Here is a 22,126-nt window from a genome sequence, read left to right as displayed (position 1 = left end):
CGGAAGTGGCCAAGGCGGGCAACTGGACATCCGAACCAGATCCGCATACCAAAACCTGTGTGGCCATGCTGGCGCTACCAGCAACACAAATGATTGTTCCATGATGATTTTGGAAATCCCTCTTGGAAGGAGAACTAGAGGCGGGAAGATGTAAGCAGGATGATAACACCAAGGAAGTATCAGCGCATCCACTGCTTCCGCCTGAACATCCCTGGACCTGGACAGGTATCTGGGAAGTTTCTTGTTTAGATGAGAGGCCATGAGATCTATCCCACATCTGAACAATCTGAGAAAAAAAACATCTGGATGGAGAGACCACTCCCCTGGATGTAAAGTCTGGCGGCTGAGATAATCCGCTTCCCAATTGTCTACACCTGGGATATGCACCGCAGAGATTAGACAGGAGCTGGATTCCACCCAAACAAGTATTCGAGATACTTCTTTCATAGCTTGGGGACTGCGAGTCCCACCCTGATGATTGACATATGCCACTGTTGTGATAATGTCTGTCTGAAAACAAATGAACGGTTCTCTCTTTAACAGAGGCCAAAACTGAAGAGCTCTGAGAAATGCACGGAGTTCTAAAATATTTATTGGAAATCTCGCCTCTTGAAATTTCCAAACCCCTTGTGCTGTCAGAGATCCTCAAACAGCTCCCCAACCTGAAAGACTCGCATCTGTTGTGATCACAGTCCAGGTTGGCCGAACAAAAGAAGCCCCTTGAACTAAACGATGGTGATCTATCCACCATGTCAGAGAGTGTCGTACATTGGGATTTAAGGATATTAATTGTGATATATTTGTATAATCCCTGCACCACTGATTCAGCATACAAAGCTGAAGAGGTCTCATGTGAAAACGAGCAAAGGGGATCGCGTCCGATGCTGCAGTCATGGGACCTAAAACTTCCATGCACATAGCCACTGAAGGGAATGACTGAGACTGAAGGTGCCGGCAGGCTGCAACCAATGTTAAACGTCTCTTGTCTGTTAGAGACAGAGTCATGGACACTGAATCTATCTAAGCCTTGTCTGAGGAATCAAGAAACTTTTTGGTAAATTGATCCTCCAACCATGTTTCCGAAGAAACAACACTAGTTGATTCGTGTGAGATACTGCAGTACGTAAAGACTGAGCTAGTACCAAGATATCGTCCAAATAAGGAAACACCGCAACACCCTGTTCTCTGATTAGAGAGTAGGACACCCAGAACCTTTGAAAAGATTATTGGAGCGGTTGCTAGGGCAAATGGAAGAGCAACAAATTGGTAATGCTTGTCTAGAAAAGAGAATCTCAGAAACGGATAATGTTCTGGATGAATCGGAATATGAAGGTATGCAACCTGCAAGTCTATTGTGGACATATAATGTCCTCGCTGAACAAAAGGCAGAATAGTCCTTATAGTCACCATCTTGAAAGTTGATACTCTTACATAACAATTCAAATTTTTCAGATCCAGGACTGGTCTGAATAAATTTTCCTTCTTTGGGACAATGAATAGATTTGAATAAAACACCAAACCTTGTTCCAGAAGAGGAACTGGCATGATTACCCCTGAAGACTCCAGGTCTGAAACACACTTCAGGAAAGCCTGAGCTTTTACTGGGATACGTGAGAGAAAAAATCTTCTCACAGGAGGTCTTACTCTTGAGAGACAATGCTCTGAATCCATTGATTCTCTGAATCCATTGATTCAGAACAGATTTTATCCAAAAATCCTTGAAAAACCTTAATCTGCCCCCTACCAGCTGAGCTGGAATGAGGGCCGCACCTTCATGCGGACTTAGGGGCTGGCTTTGGTTTCCTAAAAGGCTTGGATTTATTCCAAATTGAGGAAGGCTTCCAATTGGAGGCAGATTCCTGGGGGGGGGGGGGGGATTGAGTTATTGTTCCTTATTCTGACGAAAGGAACAAAAACGGTTAGAAGCCTTAGATTTACCCTTAGGTTTTTTATCCTGAGGCAGAAAAACTCCCTTTCCCCCAGTAACAGTTGAAATAATAGAATCCAACTGAGAACCAAATAAATTATTACCTTGGAAAGAAAGAAATAGTAATCTAGATGTCATATCAGCATTCCAAGATTTAAGACACAAAGCTCTTCTAGCTAATATAGCTAAAGACATGGATCTAACATCACAAATAAAATGATTAGCATGTTGCAGTAAGCGAATAATGCTAGATATGTCAGAATCCAATTCTTGTTGTGCTAAATTCTCCAACCAGAAAGTTGATGCAGCCGCAACATCAGCCAAAGAAATTGCAGGTCTAAGAAGATGACCTGAATATAAATAGGCCTTCCTTAGATAATATTCAAGCTTCCTATCTAAAGGATCCTTAAAGGAAGTACTATCTTCCATAGGAATAGTGGTACGTTTAACAAGAGTAGAAATAGCCCCATCAACTTTGGGGATCTTTTCCCAAAACTCTATAGATTTTGCTGGCAAAGGACACAATTTTTTAAACCTTGAAGAAGGAATAAAATAAGTACCTGGCTTATTCCATTCCTTAGAAATCATATCAGAAATAGCCTCAGGAATAGGAAAAACCCCTGGAGAAACCACAGGAGGTTTAAAAACAGCATTTAAACGTTTATTAGACTGAACGTCAAGAGGACTGGTTACCTCAATATCCAAAGTAATTAACACTTCTTTTAATAAAGGACGCATATACTCTATTTTAAATAAGTAGATTTGTTAGTGTCAATGTCTGAGGAGGATCTTCTGAATCAGATAGATCCTCATCAGAAGAGGATAAATTATCATATTGTTGGTCATTTGAAATGTCATCAACTAAATGAGAAGTTTTAAAAGACCTATTACATTTATTTGAAGGTGGAAATGCAGACAAAGCCTTCAGAATAGAATCAGAAACAAATTCTTTAAAATTTACAAGTATATTATGCACATTAGAAGTTGAAGGAACTGCAACTGGCAATGTACTATTACTGATGGACACATTCTTGAGAAAGGCGCAATGCCGAAACGCGTAGAAACCTGATTACCATTTGATTTGGAACAGAGTGAGCAGCGAGTAAAGCCACCAAATAGTCAAGCTCCAGAGGAGTTCAGTGTCGGTTGGGATACGTGTGAATACCCAGTGAGACGACCGGTAAGCACAGAGACCGAGTTGAGACAACTCACAAAGACACAAGCGGTGTGGATTAAGAGGCTCACAGCATCTAGAGGAAGTCCCGCCATCGGGGAAATCTACCACTAACGAAGATTAGAACCCATTGGTACAACCGGTAAACGGGGGCTGGGAGACACAGCACTCCACCGGTCTTCATTGTACAACAGGGAAACAGCTCGACAACAGTGCACTGTTCAACGTAAGGAGCCCACACATGCAGCAGAAAAACTTATGTAACAAGCTGATAATTTAACTGCTCAAGTTTTGTAGAAAGGAGGACGCAAAGTAAGAAATACACTCTGTATAAAAAGTACGAACAGTAAGGTGCCTAATCCTCAACATTACAGCAACTGAAGCGTTAGTTTGTTTGCCTTTTCATAAGAAAAGAGACATAACCTATGGGAAGTGATTAACCCCAATTTTGCCTCAACTTTTATATATTGAAAAACGGACATTAATGTGTTGATACAATTTTCATGACCTCTATTACAAAGCCTATTCTGAGGGCTGTGTATACTCTTAAAAGTATTACTTGTAGAGACATGTTTAACACTGTATAGGAAGATTTGTTAATCTGTTTCAATCGTTTTATTGCTACTGTTTTTTACAAAGTCTAGACTTATTTTACTTTATTTTATACATCAATCTAATTATTGATTGTTTTTTACTGGCCTAAATTGAAGTAATAGTTTACCAACACCTGTGTTTAGTATTTTTAGCATTAAGGATGTTATATATGAGATTTGGTTTTGTCTAGTATTCATCTTAGATTATTAATAAATTGATTTTTTATAAACTCTATCACAATACTGTTTCTTATACTACAGATTGAAATCTGTGAATAAGGTTTCCCCTGTTTTTGCATACACCAATTAGAATACATCAGGAGGACACTTTCATATAGAGATTTTTATTTTCAATAGACACCACTAAAGTCAGAACGGCATTTATTTGCGCCACCTTATATAAATTCAAGTAACATTTAAACCTTTGGGAAAGTTTTAAAGGTGAGCAGAGTTCCGCATTAACCAGGTTAGATATTTTCTTTTTTTAAAAGTGCACACTCACCTGTAAACCACATGCCTCACACACACATGTGCACTCACCTGTAAACCACATGCCTCACACACACACACACAACACGTGCACACTCACCTGTAAACCACATGCCTCACACACAACACGTGCACACTCACCTGTAAACCACATGCCTCACACAACACAAGTGCACACTCACCTGTAAACCACATGCCTCACACAAAACACATGTGCACTCACCTGTAAACCACATGCCTCACACAAAACACATGTGCACTCACCTGTAAACCACATGTGCACTCACCTGTAAACCACATGCCTCACACAAAACACATGTGCACTCACCTGTAAACCACATGCCTCACACAACACACATGTGCACTCACCTGTAAACCACATGCCTCACACAACACATGTGCACTCACCTGTAAACCACATGCCTCACACACACAACACACGTGCACACTCACCTTGGCTGATATTGTCACTGGTTTCCTCATCCGGGGCTTCCAGTTGACGACTCAGAAACAGATCTTCTGTTATCTCCACTTTCACTATATCAGCATTATCTTCATCTGTACAAATATATAACTTTACCATAAAAGTGTATTTCCCAGACAGAAAATAGCACTAAAATCACACTGATACCTTCCCTTCCCTCAATTCTTCTACTTTTTAGCTTAAAAGGGACATTAAACACTTTGAGATGGCAATATAAAATGGATAAATTGTATATGTAAAAAAATAAAACTGCAATATACTTTAATTTTTTTTTTTTTTTTTTTATGTCCCCTTTTCCTGTAATTCCATTCTGAAATTGCGAGCTTTCAAGTTCCTTTTAAAAATGGAAGTGCAGAACACTGTTATATTCCACACAGCCATTGACTGCACACTCTAGTGACCTATTTATATCTGTCTCTAATTGGCCACTGTAGAGAAGGTAACCTAAGTTACAACATGGCAGCTCCAATGTTTTATAGACACTAAAACTTAACACATACTTTATCAATATTCAAACTAATGAATGTTTAAAAAAAATGAATCTACATGTTATTCTCAGACTGAGCTTTTCTCTGATCACTCTATCTAGCATTTATTTAATGTTTAATGTCCCTTTAAATCCTTTATTCTGGGCTATACCCTACTATATTCTAGTATAAAAATAGATCATGAACTAAATAAGGGTTAAACTATGTTGTTATCTGCGCTTATAAACGAGACATTAAACTACAAGGGAGAGCAGTAAGTAACTGTGTGCACAGCCCCGGCAGACTCTCACGTATTACTACTCACCGGCAGGGAGGGACCAATGAATTTCAGTCCGATGACTATTCATGTCATCTGTCTCATCCTCTTCCTTCACATTTAATAGCCCAGTGCCCGGGTTTTCCTCTAGACGCCCTGTAATTACAGCCGGAAATTACTTTGTTGTACACAGATTTATTATTCCCAGACATGTTTAAGATATTTTATCTCTTAATATTTAAAGGAAACTGATTTACAAACATAAAAAAGATAGGTGTTCAGGAATTACATCCGCATTACCTTTAATTACCCTGTATTAGGAGTGTAGGGGACAATGGAATAATTCATAGGAACAAGTATTTTGGGCCTTTTGGTGTTTTCAAAAGAAAAAAGATGCCAGAGAGGGACGGTATATCGCCTGCTTGAATACAGATTCCTGCTCCTAAGTAATCTCCACAGACACTTAAGAAGTCTTAGGTTGAGTACAGATTCCAGTCCACGTTTTACTATTCCGCCAGTTCCTGTACTAAACCTCAGAATATTGCCTGTGTATCTGTCAGGGTTTTTTCCCTGTTTTGTTTGCTATGTGCTGCTGGCTATGGTGCATTGTGGGGGATGCTGCTCATTTCCTGCACTTCCTTTTATGGCCAGACTGGTGTGCATCATCTGTGTGAGACAGGATGCAGTCTCAGAATTGTGATGTCATCACTTATTATTTAAAGGGCCTCTGTTCAGTATGCTTTGCCTTTGCGTTGTCTCAGACCTGTTTGTGAGAGTTCCTGTGTATTACCTGGCTGCCTGACGTCCTTCCTGGTTCCTGATCCCTGGCTTGTTCCTGACTCTGCTGTTTTCCTTGTTCCTGATTCCCGCTCGTCTGACTATTCGCTTTGGCTCCTGACTCGGCTCGTCTAACTACCATCTCTGGTTTTGACTCCTGGACTTTTTATTATTTTTTTTGTTATTAATAAAGGTGTGATTATTTTTGCACCTCTCGTCTCAGTCTGATTCCTGGCACCCTGACATTATGCAAAGGCCATGAATCCTGATGGTGCTAATAATCCACCTTTACCTGCCATCATTTCCAGGATGGATGAACAGGATCACCGTTTGGATCAATTTGCTCTAGCCCTGCAAACCCTGCTGACTCGCACTGCACATTTGGACCAAAGTGTCCCACAAGTTATGGCTGCTCCTGTTTCCGCTGCTGCACCTAGTCCTACCAGGAGCATGTCCAGTTCTGCACCTCTACCTCAACGATATGGAGGCAATCCTATTCAGTGCAGAGGGTTTTTGAACCAGGTGGGCATTTACTTTGAGATGTTACCTCAGGCGTTTCCCTCTGACAGAGCTAAGGTGGGATTTCTCATCTCGTTACTCTCTGACACAGCTCTTGCCTGGGCTAATCCCTTGTGGGAGACTAATAAAGGTGATTTCAAATTACCCTGAATTTGTGGCCTCCTTTTGAAGGGTATTTGATGTTCCGGCTCACTCCTCTGCTGCTAAACGACTCATGTCCATTCAGCAAGGTACAAGATCTATTGCTCAATATGTTATTGAGTTCCGTACGCCTGCCGCAGAGGTTGGTTGGAACAATGAAGCACTTGTTGCTGCCTTCTTTCATGGGCTCTCTGATGCATTAAAGACGAAGTTGCTGCCAGAGATTTACCAGAGGATCTCGAGGCATTGGTGTCTAATTGACATCAGACTCAGAGAGAGGCCCTCTTTCAAGCAGCGCTTGCGGAAGCCTTCTGTTCCGTTGTCTCCTACGTGTTCGTTCCCACCCATGCCTCCCTTTCCTCCTGGTCCAGAGTCACCAGATACTGCTGAGCCAATGCAGTTGGGATTCACGCGTCTCTCCGCGGCAGAGAGGGCCTTTAGGAGGAGGGAGGGGCTCTGCCTCTATTGTGGGTTACAGGGCCAACTTTTGAAGTCTTGTCCTACACGGCCGGGAAACGCTCACATCTAAGGTCCTGTCGGGGGCAGACCTTGGGTGGTTTATCCTCGTTCCCGGAACCGCTTAAGGAGAAAACTTTGGTCACGGTTGTCCTTTCCTGGGTGGACTCCTCCATAGTCACCAAGGCTCTTGTTGACTCCAGTGCTGCGGGCTATTTCATTGACAGTGCGTTTGTATCAAAGCACTCCATTTCTGTTTTGCCTCGGTCCGTTCCACTTGCTATTGAGGCCATTGATGGCAGGCCCCTTCAGCCTGCACTCGTTACTCACGAAACTGCTCCGTTGTACATGGCTGTTGGGGCTCTCCATTTTGAAACCCTCCAGTTCCAGGTGATAAACTCGCCGTTATCCCTGGCTCTAAAAGCACAATCCCAGTCTCGACTGGCGCAGGTCCGAAATTTTGTCATGGTCCCCACAATGTATTTCCACTTGTCTTCGGAAACCAGTTAAAGTCTTGTGCACTTCTTCGGTATCTCAATTGCCAGAGGAGTACCGAGAGTTCCTAGACATTTTTGACAAGGTGCATGCCGGTACGCTGCCTCCTTACCGGTCTTACAATTGTGCCATAGACCTGCAACCCGGAGCCATTCCTCCTCGGGGCAGGGGTTTACCCTCTGTCTGTTGCAGAGAATTGTGCTATGGAGGAGTATGTTGCCAATGCTCTGTCGCGAGGGATCATCTGCAAATCCTGCTCTCCTGCAGGGGCTGGCTTCTTCTTTGTGAAGAAAAAGGGTGGTGAGTTAAGACTATGCATCGATTATAGGGGTCTTAATCGTCTTACCATTAAGAATGCTTACTCTATTCCGCTCATTACGGAACTCTTTGACCGCCTCAAGGGAGCTACAGTCTTTACTAAACTTGATTTGAGAGGAGCGTACAATCTCGTTAGGATCAAGGAGGGCCACGAATGGAAAACAGCATTTAACACCAGGAGCGGGCATTATGATTATTTTGTAATGCCCTTTAGCCTAGGTAATGCTCCAGCTGTTTTCCAGGAATTTATTAATGATGTCCTACGAGATATGTTGCAACAGTGTGTTGTGGTGTACTTAGACGACATCCTCATACACTCATCCACACTTGAGGCTCATCGTTCTGATGTTACACTGGTTCTTCAGAGACTACGTGAGAACGGCCTGTTTTGTAAACTCGAGAAATGTGAGTTCCATCAGACTCAAGTAACCATCCTAGGTTATGTTATCTCCGTTGCAGGGTTCTCCATGGATCCTGACAAGTTATCTGCATTTCTGCAGTGGCCTCGCCCAGTTGGTCTTCGGTCTATTCAACGTTTTTTGGGGTTCGCCAATTAATATAGAAAGTTTATTAAAAACTTTTCTTCCTTGGTCAAATCTATCACAAATATGACCCATAAAGAGAATGATCCACTCCATTGGTCACCTACTGCCATTAAGGCCTTTAATAGTCTTAAGCTCCAGTTCTGGCTCATCCTAACTCTGTCCTGCCTTTCGTTCTTAAAGGTTAATGCGTCTGAGACTGCAGTAGGTGCCCTCTTGTCTCAACGTCCTACGCCTGACGGTTCCTTGCATCCGTGTGGTTTCTTCTCTAAGAAATTGTCTCCAGAGGAGTGCAATTATGAAATTGGCGACAGGGAATTACTGGCCATAATTTTGGCACTCAAGGAATGGAGGCATCTTCGAGGGTACTAGCATGCCAGTGCTCATTCTTACTGACAACAAGAATTTAACTTATCTATCTGAAGCGAAACGTTTGTCGCCCCGACAGGCCAGATGGGCGCTATTTTTGTCTCGGTTTAATTATGTGGTCTCCTACCTGCCTGGTAGTAAGAATGTTAGGGCTGATGCCCTCTCTCGACAATTTTCGCCTCTGTCCAAGGAGTGGTCTGTACCTACTCCTGTTATACCTCCTGACCATATTTTAGCTACCATACATACTAATTTGACTTCTCCCTTGGGGGAGGAGATCCTGGCTGCACAAACCAATGCACCTTCTGAGAAACCTAGTGGTAAGTGTTTTGTTCCTGAGAATCTTCGAACTAAACTTTTGCACACTTACCACTATCCTAAAGCCGCAGGTCACCCAAGCAAGAACCAAATTATTTGGTCTGTCTCTCGACAATGCTGGTGGCCAGGTCTTCGTTCTGATGTTGCTGCGTATGTTGCCTCCTGCTCAGTTTGTGCACAGAATAAGACTCCTCGACGTCTTCCTGTGGGTCTTCTTCAACCTATTGCTAATGGTGAGTGTCCTTGGACACATATTTCCATGGACTTCATTGTCGAGCTCCCCGTTTCCAATGGCAATACTGTTATCGTTATGGTGGTTGACCGTTATTCTAAAATGTCACATTGCATTCCCTTGATGAAGTTGCCTACCGCTCAGGAGCTTGCTTCAATTTTTGTCCGGGAGGTCTACCGTTTACATGGGTTACCCAAGGAGATAGTGGCGGACCGAGGTAGCCAGTTTGTCTCCAGATTTTGGCATTCCTTTTGTGCTCAAAAGGGGATCCAGCTTTCCTTCTCCTCGGCATATCACCCTCAATCCAATGGGGCTGTGGAACGGTCTAATCAAGCTCTGGAACAGTTACTCCGTTGCTATGTCTCAGATCACCACAATAATTGGTCTGAACTGTTACCTTGGGCAGAGTTTGCTTGTAATAGTGCTATTAATGCTTCCTCCAAGTTATCCCCGTTCATGGCGAATTATGGGTTTCAACCATCCTTGTTGCCCAATTCATTCATGTCTCAGGGTATTCCGGCTTTGGAGGAGCATCTCCGTTCCATGTGGGTGCAAATTCAGGATTGCCTTCATTGTTCTATGTAGCACCAAAACTTCCAGGCTGATCGTAGGTGTCTGCCCGCGCCTTCCTACCAGATTGCGGAGAGAGTTTGGCTGTCCTCCCACAACTTGAACCTTCGTATGCCTTCCAATAAACTGGCTCCCCATTATGTTGGTCCTTTTCGAATACTCCAACGGGTCAATCCTGTGGCCTACGCTCTTGACCTTCCTCCTGCAATGCGCATCTCCAATGTTTTTCATATCTCCCTCTTGAAACCATTGGTTTGTAATCGGTTTACCACTGTGTTGCCTCGTCCCCGTCCTATATTTGTTGACAACCATGAGGAGTATAAGGTCAGCAACATTATTGTCTCTCGTATGTCCAGGGGCCGTGTACAGTATTTGGTTCACTGGAGGGGCTATGGTCCGGAGGAGCGTTCTTGGGTTCCCTCCTCTGATGTTCATGCTCCCGCCCTCCTCCGTGCCTTCCATGTCCGTTTCCCCAATAAGCCTTTTGTCCTCCCGCAGGGGAGGGGTCGTTGAGGGGAGGGTACTGTCAGGGATTTTTCCTGACTTGTTTGCCATGTGCTGCTGGCAGCCATTTTACTCATCTCTCTTGCTGACTATGGTGCATTGTGGGGGATGCTGCTCATTTCCTGCACTTCCTTTTATGGCCAGACTGGTGTGCATCATCTGTGTGAGACAGGATGCAGTCTCAGAATTGTGATGTCATCACTTATTATTTAAAGGGCCTCTGTTCAGTATGCTTTGCCTTTGCGTTGTCTCAGACCTGTTTGTGAGAGTTTGTGTGTATTATCTGGCTGTCTAACGTCCTTCCTGATCCCTGGCTTGTTCCCGACTCTGATGTTTTCCTTGATCCTGATTCCGGCTTGTCTGACTATTCGCTTTGGCTCCTGATTCGGCTCGTCTGACTACCAGCTCTGGTTTTGACTCCTGGCTTGTTATTTGACTTCTGGACTTTTTATTATTTTTTTGTTATTAATAAAGGTGTGATTATTTTTGCACCTCTCGTCTCAGTCTGATTCCTGGTACCCTGACAGTATCAGCACACACAGCTTGTTTATTTGAGCTCAGACCCAGTTCTACTGCAGCTGTAGTGCTATAATTATTCATATATATCACCACACACAGCTTGACTATGTGACCCAGACCCAGTACTACTGCAGCTGTAGTGCTATAATTATACCTGTGTATCAGCACACACAGCTTGACTATGTGACCCAGTACTACTGCAGCTGTAGTGCTATAATTATACCTGTGTATCAGCACACACAGCTCGACTATGTGACCCAGACCCAGAACTACAAGTTGTAGTGCTATAATTATACTTACGTATCAGCACACACAGCTTGTCTATGTGACACAGACCCAGTACTACTGCAGCTTTAGTGCTATAATTATACCTGTATCAGCACACACAGCTTGTCTATGTGACTCAGACCCAGTACTAATGCAGCTGTAGTACTATAATTATACTGTGTATCAGCACACACAGCTTGTCTATGTGACTCACACCCAGTACTACTGAAGCTGTAGTGCTATAATTATACCTGTGTATAAGCACACAGAGCTTGTCTGTGATCCAGACCCAGTACTACTGCAGCAGCAGTGCTATAATTATACCTGTGTATCAGCACACTTACGGCGAGATTACGAGTCGTGCGTTAGAGGCTATGCGGTGCTAACGAGCAGTTTTCTCTCACCGCTCACTTACCTACAGCGCTGGTATTACGGGCTTTTATAAACCCGGCGTTAAAAGGCAAGAAGTGAGCATTGAGCAAAATTTTGCTCCTTACTGCACTCCAATACCAGCGCTGCTTAAGTCAGGGGTGAGCTGGTCGTACGTGCTCGTGCACGAATTCCCCATAGGGATCAACGGGGAGAGCCGGCTGAGAAAAAGTCTAACACCTGCAAAAAAGCAGTGTAAAAAAACTCAGTAACGCAGTCCCATTGATTCCTATGGGGAAATAAAATTTAGACTTCGGGTTTGTGTTAGGTGTAGACATAAACATCCCTAATCTTACATTTATTAACCCCTAATCTGCCGTCCCAACATCGCCGCAACCTACATTACACGTATTAACCCCTAATCTGCCGCTCCGGACACCGCCGCCACCTACATTATACTTATGAACTCCTAATCTGCTGCCCCCAACATCGCAGACACCTACATTATATTTATTAACCCCTAATCTGCCGCCCCCAACGTCGCCGTCACTATACTAAATGCATTAACCCCTAAACCTAAGTCTAACCCTAACACTTATTTTACAAAAGTTCCTGTAAAATAAAACCTAACCCAAGTTACAATAACACCTAACACTATACTATAATTAAATAAATGAACCTAAATAACAACAATTAAATAAATTAAATTAGCTAAAGTACAAAAAAAACAACACTAAATTACAGAAAATAAACACATTACAAGATATTTAAACTAATTACACCTAATCTAATAGCCATGTTAAAATAAAATAAAAAGCCCCCCCAAAATAAAAAAAAACCCTAGCCTAAACTAAACTATCAATAGCTCTTAAAAGGGCCTTTTGCGGGGCATTGCCCCAAAGTAATGTGCTCTTTTACCTGTAAAAAAAAAAAAAAACAACCAACCCCCCCCCCCCAACAGTAAAACCCACCACCCACACAACCAACCCCCCAAATAAAATACTATCTAAAAAAAACTAAGCTCCCCATTGCCCTGAAAAGGTTATTTGGATGGGCATTGCCCTTAAAAGGGCAGTTAGCTCTTTTGCAGGCCCAAACCCTAACCTAAAAATAAAACCCACCCAATACACCCTTAAAAAAAACCTAACACTAACCCTCTGAAGATCGACTTACTGTTCTGAAGACCGGACATCCATTCTCAAGGAAGCGGCAGAAGTCTTCATCCAAGTCGGGCGAAGTGGTCCTCCAGACGGGCAGAAGTCTTCATCCAGACGGCATCTTCTATCTTCATCCATCCGACGCGGAGCAGGTCCATCTTCAAGACATCTGACGCGGAGCATCCTCTTCAAACGAAGTCTTCTTACTGAATGACGTTTCCTTTAAGTGACGTCATCCAAGATGGCGTCCCTTAGATTACGATTGGCTGATAGAATTCTATCAGCCAATCGGAATTAAGGTAGAAAAAATCCTATTGGCTGATGCAATCAGCCAATAGGATTGACCTTGCATTCTATTGGCTGTTCCAATCAGCCAATAGAATGTGAGCTCAATCCTAGGGGGATAGTTTAGTTTAGGGGGGGGGCTTTTATTTTATTTTGATAGGGCTATTAGATTAGGTGTAATTAGTTTAAATATCTTGTAATTTGTTTATTATTTTCTGTAATTTAGTGGGGGGCGGTTGTACTTTAGCTAATTTAATTTATTTAATTGTTGTTAATTTAGTTAATTTATTTAAGTATTGTGTAGTGTTAGGTGGTATTGTAACTTAGATTAGGTTTTATTTTACAGATACTTTTGTATTTATTTTAGCTAGGTAGTTATTAAATAGTTAATAACTATTTAATAACTATTGTACCTAGTTAAAATAAATACAAACTTGCCTGTAAAATAAAAATAAACCCTAAGATAGCTACAATGTAACTATTAGTTATAGTGTAGCTAGCTTATGGTTTATTTTATAGGTAGGTATTTAGTTTTAAATAGGAATTATTTAGGTAATGATAGGAATTTTTATTTAGATTTATTGTAATTAGATTTAAGTTATGAGTGTTAGGGTTAGACTTAGGTTTAGAGGTTAATACATTTAGTATAGTGGCGGCGACATTGGGGGCAGCAGATTAGGGGTAAATAAATGTAGGCAGGTGGCGGCGATGTTAGGAACGGCAGATTAGGGGTTAATAATATTTAACTAGTGTTTGCGAGGCGGGAGTGCGGCGGTTTAGGGGTTAATATGTTTATTATAGTTGTGGCGATGGCCGGAGCGGCAGATTAGGGGTTAATAATTTTATTTTAGTGTTTGCGATGCGGGAGGGCCTCGGTTTAGGGGTTAATAGGTAGTTTATGGGTGTTAGTGTACTTTTTAGCACTTTAGTTATGAGTTTTATGCTACAGCGTTGTACCATAAAACTCTTAACTACTGACTTTTAAATGCGTTAGGACTCTTGACGGGGTAGGGTCTACTGCTCACTTTTTGGCCTCCCAGGACAGACTCGTAATACCAGCGCTATGGAAGGGTTTACGAAGTTTACGTAAGTCGTTTTGCGGTAAGGCCAAAAAAGTGTGCGGGAACCCTAAACCTGCAAGACTCTTAATACCAGCGGTAGTGAAAAAGCAGCGTTAGGACTTAACGCTGCTTTTTCAGCTTACCTCAAAACTCGTAATCTAGGTGAAAGTTTGTCTATATGAGCTCAGACCCAGTATTACTGCAGCTGTAGTGCTATAATATACCTGTGTATCAGCACACACAGCTTGACTATGTGCCAGACCCAGTACTACTGCAGCTGTAGTGCTATAATTATACCTGTGTATCAGCACACACAGCTTGACTATGTGCCAGACCCAGTACTACTGCAGCTGTAGTGCTATAATTATACCTGTGTATCAGCACACACAGCTTGTCTATGTGACACAGACCCAGTACTACTGCAGCTGTAGTGCTATAATTATACCTGTGTATCAGCACACACAGCTTGTCTATGTGAGCTAAGACCCAGTACTACTGCAGCTGTAGTGCTATAATTATACCTGTGTATCAGCACACACAGCTTGTCTATGTGAGATCAGGCCCAGTACTACTGCAGCTGTAGTGCTATAATTATACATGTGTATCAGCACACACAGCTTGTCTATGTGAGATCAGGCCCAGTACTACTGCAGCTGTAGTGCTATAATTATACTGTGTATCAGCACACACAGCTTGTCTATGTGACACAGACCCAGTACTACTGCAGCTGTAGTGCACACACAGCTTGTCTATGTGACTCACACCCAGTACTACTGCAGCTGTAGTGCTATAATTATACATGTGTATCAGCACACACAGCTTGTCTATGTGACACAGACCCAGTACTACTGCAGCTGTAGTGCTATAATTATACCTGTGTATCAGCACACACAGCTTGTCTATGTGACTCACACCCAGTACTACTGCAGCTGTAGTGCTATAATTATACCTGTGTATCAGCACACACAGCTTGTCTATGTGACTCACACCCAGTACTACTGCATCTGTAGTGCTATAATTATACCTGTGTATCAGCACACACAGCTTGTCTATGTGACTCCCACCCAGTACTACTGCAGCTGTAGTGATATAATTATACTGTGTATCAGCACACACAGCTTGTCTATGTGACTCACACCCAGTACTACTGCAGCTGTAGTGCTATAAACATACTGTGTATCAGCACACACAGCTTGTCTATGTGACAGACTCAGTACTACTGCAGCTGTAGTGCTATAATTATACTGTGTATCAGCACACACAGCTTGTCTATGTGACTCACACCCAGTATTACTGCATCTGTAGTGCTATAATTATACCTGTGTATCAGCACACACAGCTTGTCTATATGACACAGACCCAGTACTACTGCAGCTGTAGTGCTATAATTATACCTGTGTATCAGCACACACAGCTTGTCTATGTGACACAGACCCAGTACTACTGCAGCTGTAGTGCTATAATTATACCTGTGTATCAGCACACACAGCTTGTTTATGTGACACAGACCCAGTACTACTGCAGCTGTAGTGATATAATTATACCTGTGTATCAGCACACACAGCTTGTCTATGTGAGACAGACCCAGTACTACTGCAGCTGTAGAGCTATAATTATACCTGTGTATCAGCACACACAGCTTGTCTATGTGAGATCACATCCAGTACTACTGCAGCTGTAGTGCTATAATTATACATGTGTATCAGCACACACAGCTTGTCTATGTGACACAGACCCAGTACTACTGCAGCTGTAGTGCTATAATTATACCTGTGTATCAGCACACACAGCTTGTCTATGTGACTCACACCCAGTACTACTGCAGCTGTAGTGCTATAATTATACCTGTGTATCAGCACACACAGCTTGTCTATGTGACAGACCCAGTACTACTGCAGCTGTAGTGCTATAATTATACCCATGTGTCAGCACACACAGCTTGTCTATGTGACTCACACCCAGTATTACTGCATCTGTAGTGCTATAATTATACCTGTGTATCAGCACACACAGCTTGTCTATGTGACTCCCACCCAGTACTACTGCAGCTGTAGTGATATAACTATACCTGCTGTGTAACCTTCTGAGAAAATATAACTGTTATTTACACAAGACAAAATGTCACATCAACTTCCCTTTACTTAATCAGTGCTAATCACCTGTAGATGTATTTATAGCTACTTCATCCTCCTCAGTCTTCACCTGATCGCTCACATACGATTTTCCTCTGTGTTCAACTGCTGAGCCATCTGTAGGCGTCACATCAGTACGGCCTGTACAGTGAGAATATTCATCTGTTTGTAAGTAGTTTGCAGCCTAAATCCCTCAGACACAACATTTGTACACACTAAACACATGTACCTTACACATACTCACTTGCCTGTAACCTGTGTACTTCACACAGACTATACATGTACACTTACCTGTAACTCCCATGCATCATAAACAACACACATGCACAATTACATGTAACATACGTACACCCTCACATGCAACAGGTGTAAATCAGACACAACATATATGCATATTCACCTGCACATTCCCCTGTAACCCAAATATTATAGACACAACATATAAGAGAAAATGAAGCCATCCTAGAATTTTTCTGTTACTTAATATGCACTAATCACCTGTAGCCGTATTTATAGGAACTTCATCCTGCTCAGTCTTCACCTGATCCCCCACATACGGTTCTCCTCCGTGCTCAACTGCTGAGCCATCTGAACGTGTCACGTCCGTACAGTCTACAAAGTGAGAATATTTGTTAAATAAAAAAAATATCAAGTTACTATTTACAAAATTAGCAACAACTTACTGATCACCACAAAGCACTTTCTGCATATATATATATATATACACACACGACAATCTCAGCTGACACCTGTTGTATGTCACTTGCTTGTAGTCAGTGTTCCATTATGTACAGCTGTGTTAGCTTCTGCTAGTTTGTCATTTTCAATTATATTAGCTTTAGCATTAATATTATATATATATATATATATATATATATATATATATATATATATATATGAAACAAACAATGGGGGATCCAGCACACACATAGAGAAGTTTATCAATCAAACTCTGTTTGTATGGGGTGCACGCACGTCAGAGGCTCCAGCATACCTCTCATACATAAAGAAATCCAAAGAGGAGACGTCAGCACCACCAATTCATCAAGGTATCAGCTTTATTTACAGTAACATGAAGACAAAGCAGCAGCAACGTTTCGAGTCCACCCGGCTCTTAATCATGATGAATTGGTGGTGCTGACGTCTCCTCTTTGGATTTCTATATATAGAATGAGAATAAAACAAAATTTGTGCTGTATGGTTCTGAGCTTTGCAAATCTCTGTACGAGAACAGAGCAGGGCATAAACCAGGGCACATTTTGTAAGGCGTGTCTAGCACCGTGGCACCTGGGTTACTTGAGCCATACATTAGCTAGCATAAAAATCTATATCATTTTATGTTACAATCTCCTCAATGTGTTTAATGTCCCTTTAAAATGACCCTTAACACCTATTGCTTTTGTGTAAAGTTGTGCTTTGTCCCACGGTCCCCAGAGAGGCAAAAAAGCAAATTGCTGCAAATCAGGAAGTCAGTTTAGGTGATTTGCATGTTACAGATTTCGCTTTTTGAACTCTATAGGGAGCGTAGAACAAAGCACAATCTTTACACCAACACAAGAAATGTATAATTTAGGGTTGCCACCTCGGCCATGTTTTCCTGGACACTTATGAGTTACACATGCTGCAGGGTGTGCATGGAGGAACATGAATAGCGCTATCCAGGGTCACTATGTGTGTGCTATCCAGCAGCACAATGCATGTTTCCCTCTGCACACCCTGCAACATGTGTAACTCATAAGTGTCCAGGAAAACATGGCAGAGGTGGCAACTCTAGTATTATGTCCCTTTAATGAAAATGGGCAACATAAATAATGACAGTATATGGTAAAGCTTCTGAACCGTACATAATGTCCCTTTGACCATCCTTTATTAAAAAAACATATTTATCTGCTGCGGTTTCCTGTACGAGACATTTTTTTCTGTGATATTACTTTTTATCATGAGCAGATACTTTATGAGCATTTTCAGGCTAACCTGTGACGCTGTAGCATCAGATAACTGTGATTTATTCTAAAGACAGAGGTCATGTGTTTGCACATCTAAGTACAGAGACTGATATTGAGTGTGCACGTGGTGCTGAGTTCATTATTAACAAGATTAAAGAAGTAGCTTAGTATAAGATGCTGGTTATAAAAAGACAGAGAACGATGGCACTACTGGTGTTGAGTTCTAATATTATTAAAAAATACCCCTATATGTCTGATCGGGGTTTATATACGATTAATATAAATAGAACTGGGTGCTGTACATAGAAAGAGACAAGAACTGAAACAAAATTCGAATGCAAAGCATAAGAACAGTATGTACATAAATAGCACTCCACAACACATGGAATACTGAACCAAGGGTTACCCCGGGACATATGAAATCCCCCAGTATTAGGGGTAAAACATATCTTTTATTAGACTAAATTAAAATAAAATCAGTGTGTGTATTAAAAGCACAAGAAAGTAGCGACGGTACTTCTATACCGGAGTATTACTCAGGAGTGTAGGTGAAGGGTAGGCGACAAAAAGTACCTAAATTACCCCACCTTACACATTTTTGGATGAGCAGCGAGTGCTAAGCAACCATATAAACAAACCAGGATGTCAGCATCAGCTTGGCCTCACACACCCTCCATAAGAGCCAATCGCAATTCAGACTGCAGGGACCTATCAGGAAACTGCAAAGTGTAACGTCACGATTATCTTATGGCGGCCGCCCCACCTTTGACAAAGCCGAAAGGCGAAACATGTCAGGGCGTTTGGGGATGTGTAGTCTCCATTTTTAAACAGCAGAAAGCGTGAATGTGTATTTCTATAACTTAAAGTTAATTTAAACAAACTAAAGATAATTTAAATGGTTACTCTTGGCTGAAATATTTCCAAACCTAACAAAGTTAACAACTAGTAAATAAACTTTTTGACCCATGAAATTAACATCGTTGGGTATTATTATAGTGTTGATCTTTCTGCCTAAGAGAGTCATAATTGTGGCCACCTACGGTATACCGGTCTTGTTATGAGACGAGTGTATGTTGCTCAATACTATCTTTATTCTGAGCTAGTAAAAGTATTCCCATTAGCACTTTTCGGGACTAGATCACAGCAGTGACTGTTTGTAGTACAATTGCACGGATGTATTTAATCTCCTCCCGATACAGAGGACTATAATATATATATATATATATATATATATATATATATATACACACACACACACATACATATAAACATTTCAGTGTTCCCAGGGAGTGCTTGTGCAATATATAAGCACTACATTTACCGGCTTTTTAGGTACTCCACTTAGAACTCAATTATCACATTTTAGGTATATTATACAGTGTTTATTAAGTTATTCAACCGTCCTACTGTTGTACCTATATAGGATTAGCCTGAAAAGAAAAATTCATAAGTAGACAATATTGTTGCAACAATAAATAATATTTTCAGATACTTGTTCATTTGAAGTAACTTTACTGCCTCACAGCAAAAATAATTCTACAATTTATATTTACTTGTACGGTATACTAGCAATACATCCTTTATTAGCAAATGATATATTTTACTTTCTAATGTATACTCCTATCAATAAATGTACTATTAGTATTGACACTAACTGGGGCAAAGTAATAGTCGCTTCAGACAACTGTGGATGTATGAACATACCATACCTTCTCGACATACTGGGCGAAATAGGAACTATTGTCTCAATATTCCAGCAGGTCTGAGGGAGAAATTGTGTAACTAATAAGTGCAACAAGCCAATGTAATTTTGGATACACTATTTAGAACTCGGCTATTATATTAACATTGTAGTTGGTTCTCAGGTCAATTATCCAGTGCCTTGTATTTATTTAACTGTTACGGACTTATACCCATTTATTTCCATACTTAGTTGTACACAGTTGATCTATTGGATTATAGTATAATTCAATTGATATTAGTTTTAGTTACCTTACTTAATATTTTATACTAAGTTGTAACCCAGTACATCCAATAGACTATTCTCTAATTCCCTTGATATATGTTCAAGTAACCTTACTTTATATTCGGCACAGACTTAATATTCTGAACCCCTGAGCGTATTATTAGTTTGTATATTCATATACTATCTTCTCTCCCTCTGCCGGTTAGTACTAAACCGCCACACGAGAGGTTATTATTTATTTTGGTAAATCACTCTCACTATCCTCTGTGAAACAATACCTACACACACACTATATATACTCTTTTTGTCCTAGTAGCCACTCGTTTGGTACCTCACCTACCGGACACATTGGTGATTTATTTCACCTATCAATTAGTGTGCCTCAATTGTACACAGCCATTTATAATTTATTTGTGGTATAACTTTCTCTATTATATTTGGAGCCTTTACTCTGCAATTGGAACTATATATTACACGTTGGGGTAATTTAGGTACTTTTTGTCGCCTACCCTTCACCTACCCTCCTGAGTAATACTCCAGTATAGAAGTACCGTCGCTACTTTCTTGTGCTTTTAATACACACACACTGATTTTATTTTAGTCTAATAAAAGCCATGTTTTACCCCTAATACTGGGGGATTTCATATGTCCCGGGGTAACCCTTGGTTCAGTATTCCATGTGTTGTGGAGTGCTATTTATGTACATACTGTTCTTATGCTTTGCATTAGAATTTTGTTTTTGTATACGATGCTGCTCAGTAGTAGTAGAGTCAGTAAAGTGACAGCACACTACTGATCGTTATGTCCCTTTAAGACAATCAGATCACGGAGGTTTCTGGTTTGTTAATGTAAATAATATCTTATTCTGATGACAAAACCAGGTGACATGCACATGATCTCCTGCTTACCTCCGTGTGCATCAGGAAGGTCTGAGGTTTGGTTTTCGGCCTTGTCAGACATTGTCTTGTTCAGCAACTGAATTTGTCAGATATTCTTATAATGTTTCTCCCTTACTGACAAACGCAGTGATCTGTATTGTACGTGATCTTCACAGTAACAGGACCCTAAACACAGAGAGGGAGAAAAGTCTCATGTACAGTTCATTGTCATAGAGGAAATTATGAATTAGGGGTGAGCAATAACCGTATCTGAGATTTTACTACTGTTTCTTTGTTTTTTTCTTACAGCAAACCAAACACTTTAAAAAAAATAAAAATTTTAGTTTACAGAAATACCCAAATATTATCAAAAGTCATCATATAAATACATTTTCCATAACATACATATTATATTATAGAGAGGTTCCATTTGTCTCACACATACAGCTCAGTTCCCAGTACCTTATATACAGATATTTATTTTATAGAAGTTCCCTCTACATCTCACACACCCAGCCTTCTCTCCAGTACCTTGTGTTAATAAATGTAATACGGACTTCCGGAAGGGGTGGAGCTAGCGCGGGTGCAAGCTCTGAAGCAGCGTTCAGTTTGAGCGTGTGAAATATCTTTACCCCGCTACAGCAGCATAGCCTTTACTGAAAGAGGATCATTTGCGGCATTGGGCGCCCGCACGGCCTGTAGCAGCAGAAGTCGTCAAGGCTGAGATTTGGCCAGTTAGGAAAGCATCACCCCTGCACGTCTGCCCAGTGTAAAAAGATTGCCAGTGGATTCCAGGCTTATACCGCCAAGATACATAGAGGAGCACAGGGAAAAAAAAAGGGTTAGTGTTTGGAGGGAGACCGAAATCCTCATCGATATCCTGCTAGAGGCTGT

The 22,126-nt window shown here is 41.3% G+C and overlaps 1 protein-coding gene across 1 annotated transcript in view; it reads right to left on the bottom strand.

Moving 5' to 3' along the window:
- Positions 1-22,126, bottom strand: part of LOC128657285 (gastrula zinc finger protein XlCGF26.1-like) — a 75,499-nt gene that overhangs the window by 38,693 nt on the left and 14,680 nt on the right. Inside the window, exons 2-6 of the mRNA XM_053711566.1 lie at positions 21,263-21,418; positions 16,941-17,054; positions 16,470-16,583; positions 5,460-5,567; positions 4,637-4,741 (exon numbers count right to left, since the gene is read on the bottom strand). Coding sequence (XP_053567541.1) covers positions 4,637-4,741; positions 5,460-5,567; positions 16,470-16,583; positions 16,941-17,054; positions 21,263-21,314 — 493 coding nt within the window. The 5' untranslated portion in view covers positions 21,315-21,418. The remainder of the gene's footprint in view (positions 1-4,636; positions 4,742-5,459; positions 5,568-16,469; positions 16,584-16,940; positions 17,055-21,262; positions 21,419-22,126) is intronic.

Source organism: Bombina bombina, chromosome 4 (genome assembly GCF_027579735.1).
Source record: "Bombina bombina isolate aBomBom1 chromosome 4, aBomBom1.pri, whole genome shotgun sequence".
Taxonomy (NCBI): Eukaryota; Metazoa; Chordata; class Amphibia; order Anura; family Bombinatoridae; genus Bombina; species Bombina bombina.
Note: the sequence above shows the minus strand (reverse complement) of the source record. Positions and strands in the feature narration are given on the sequence as shown.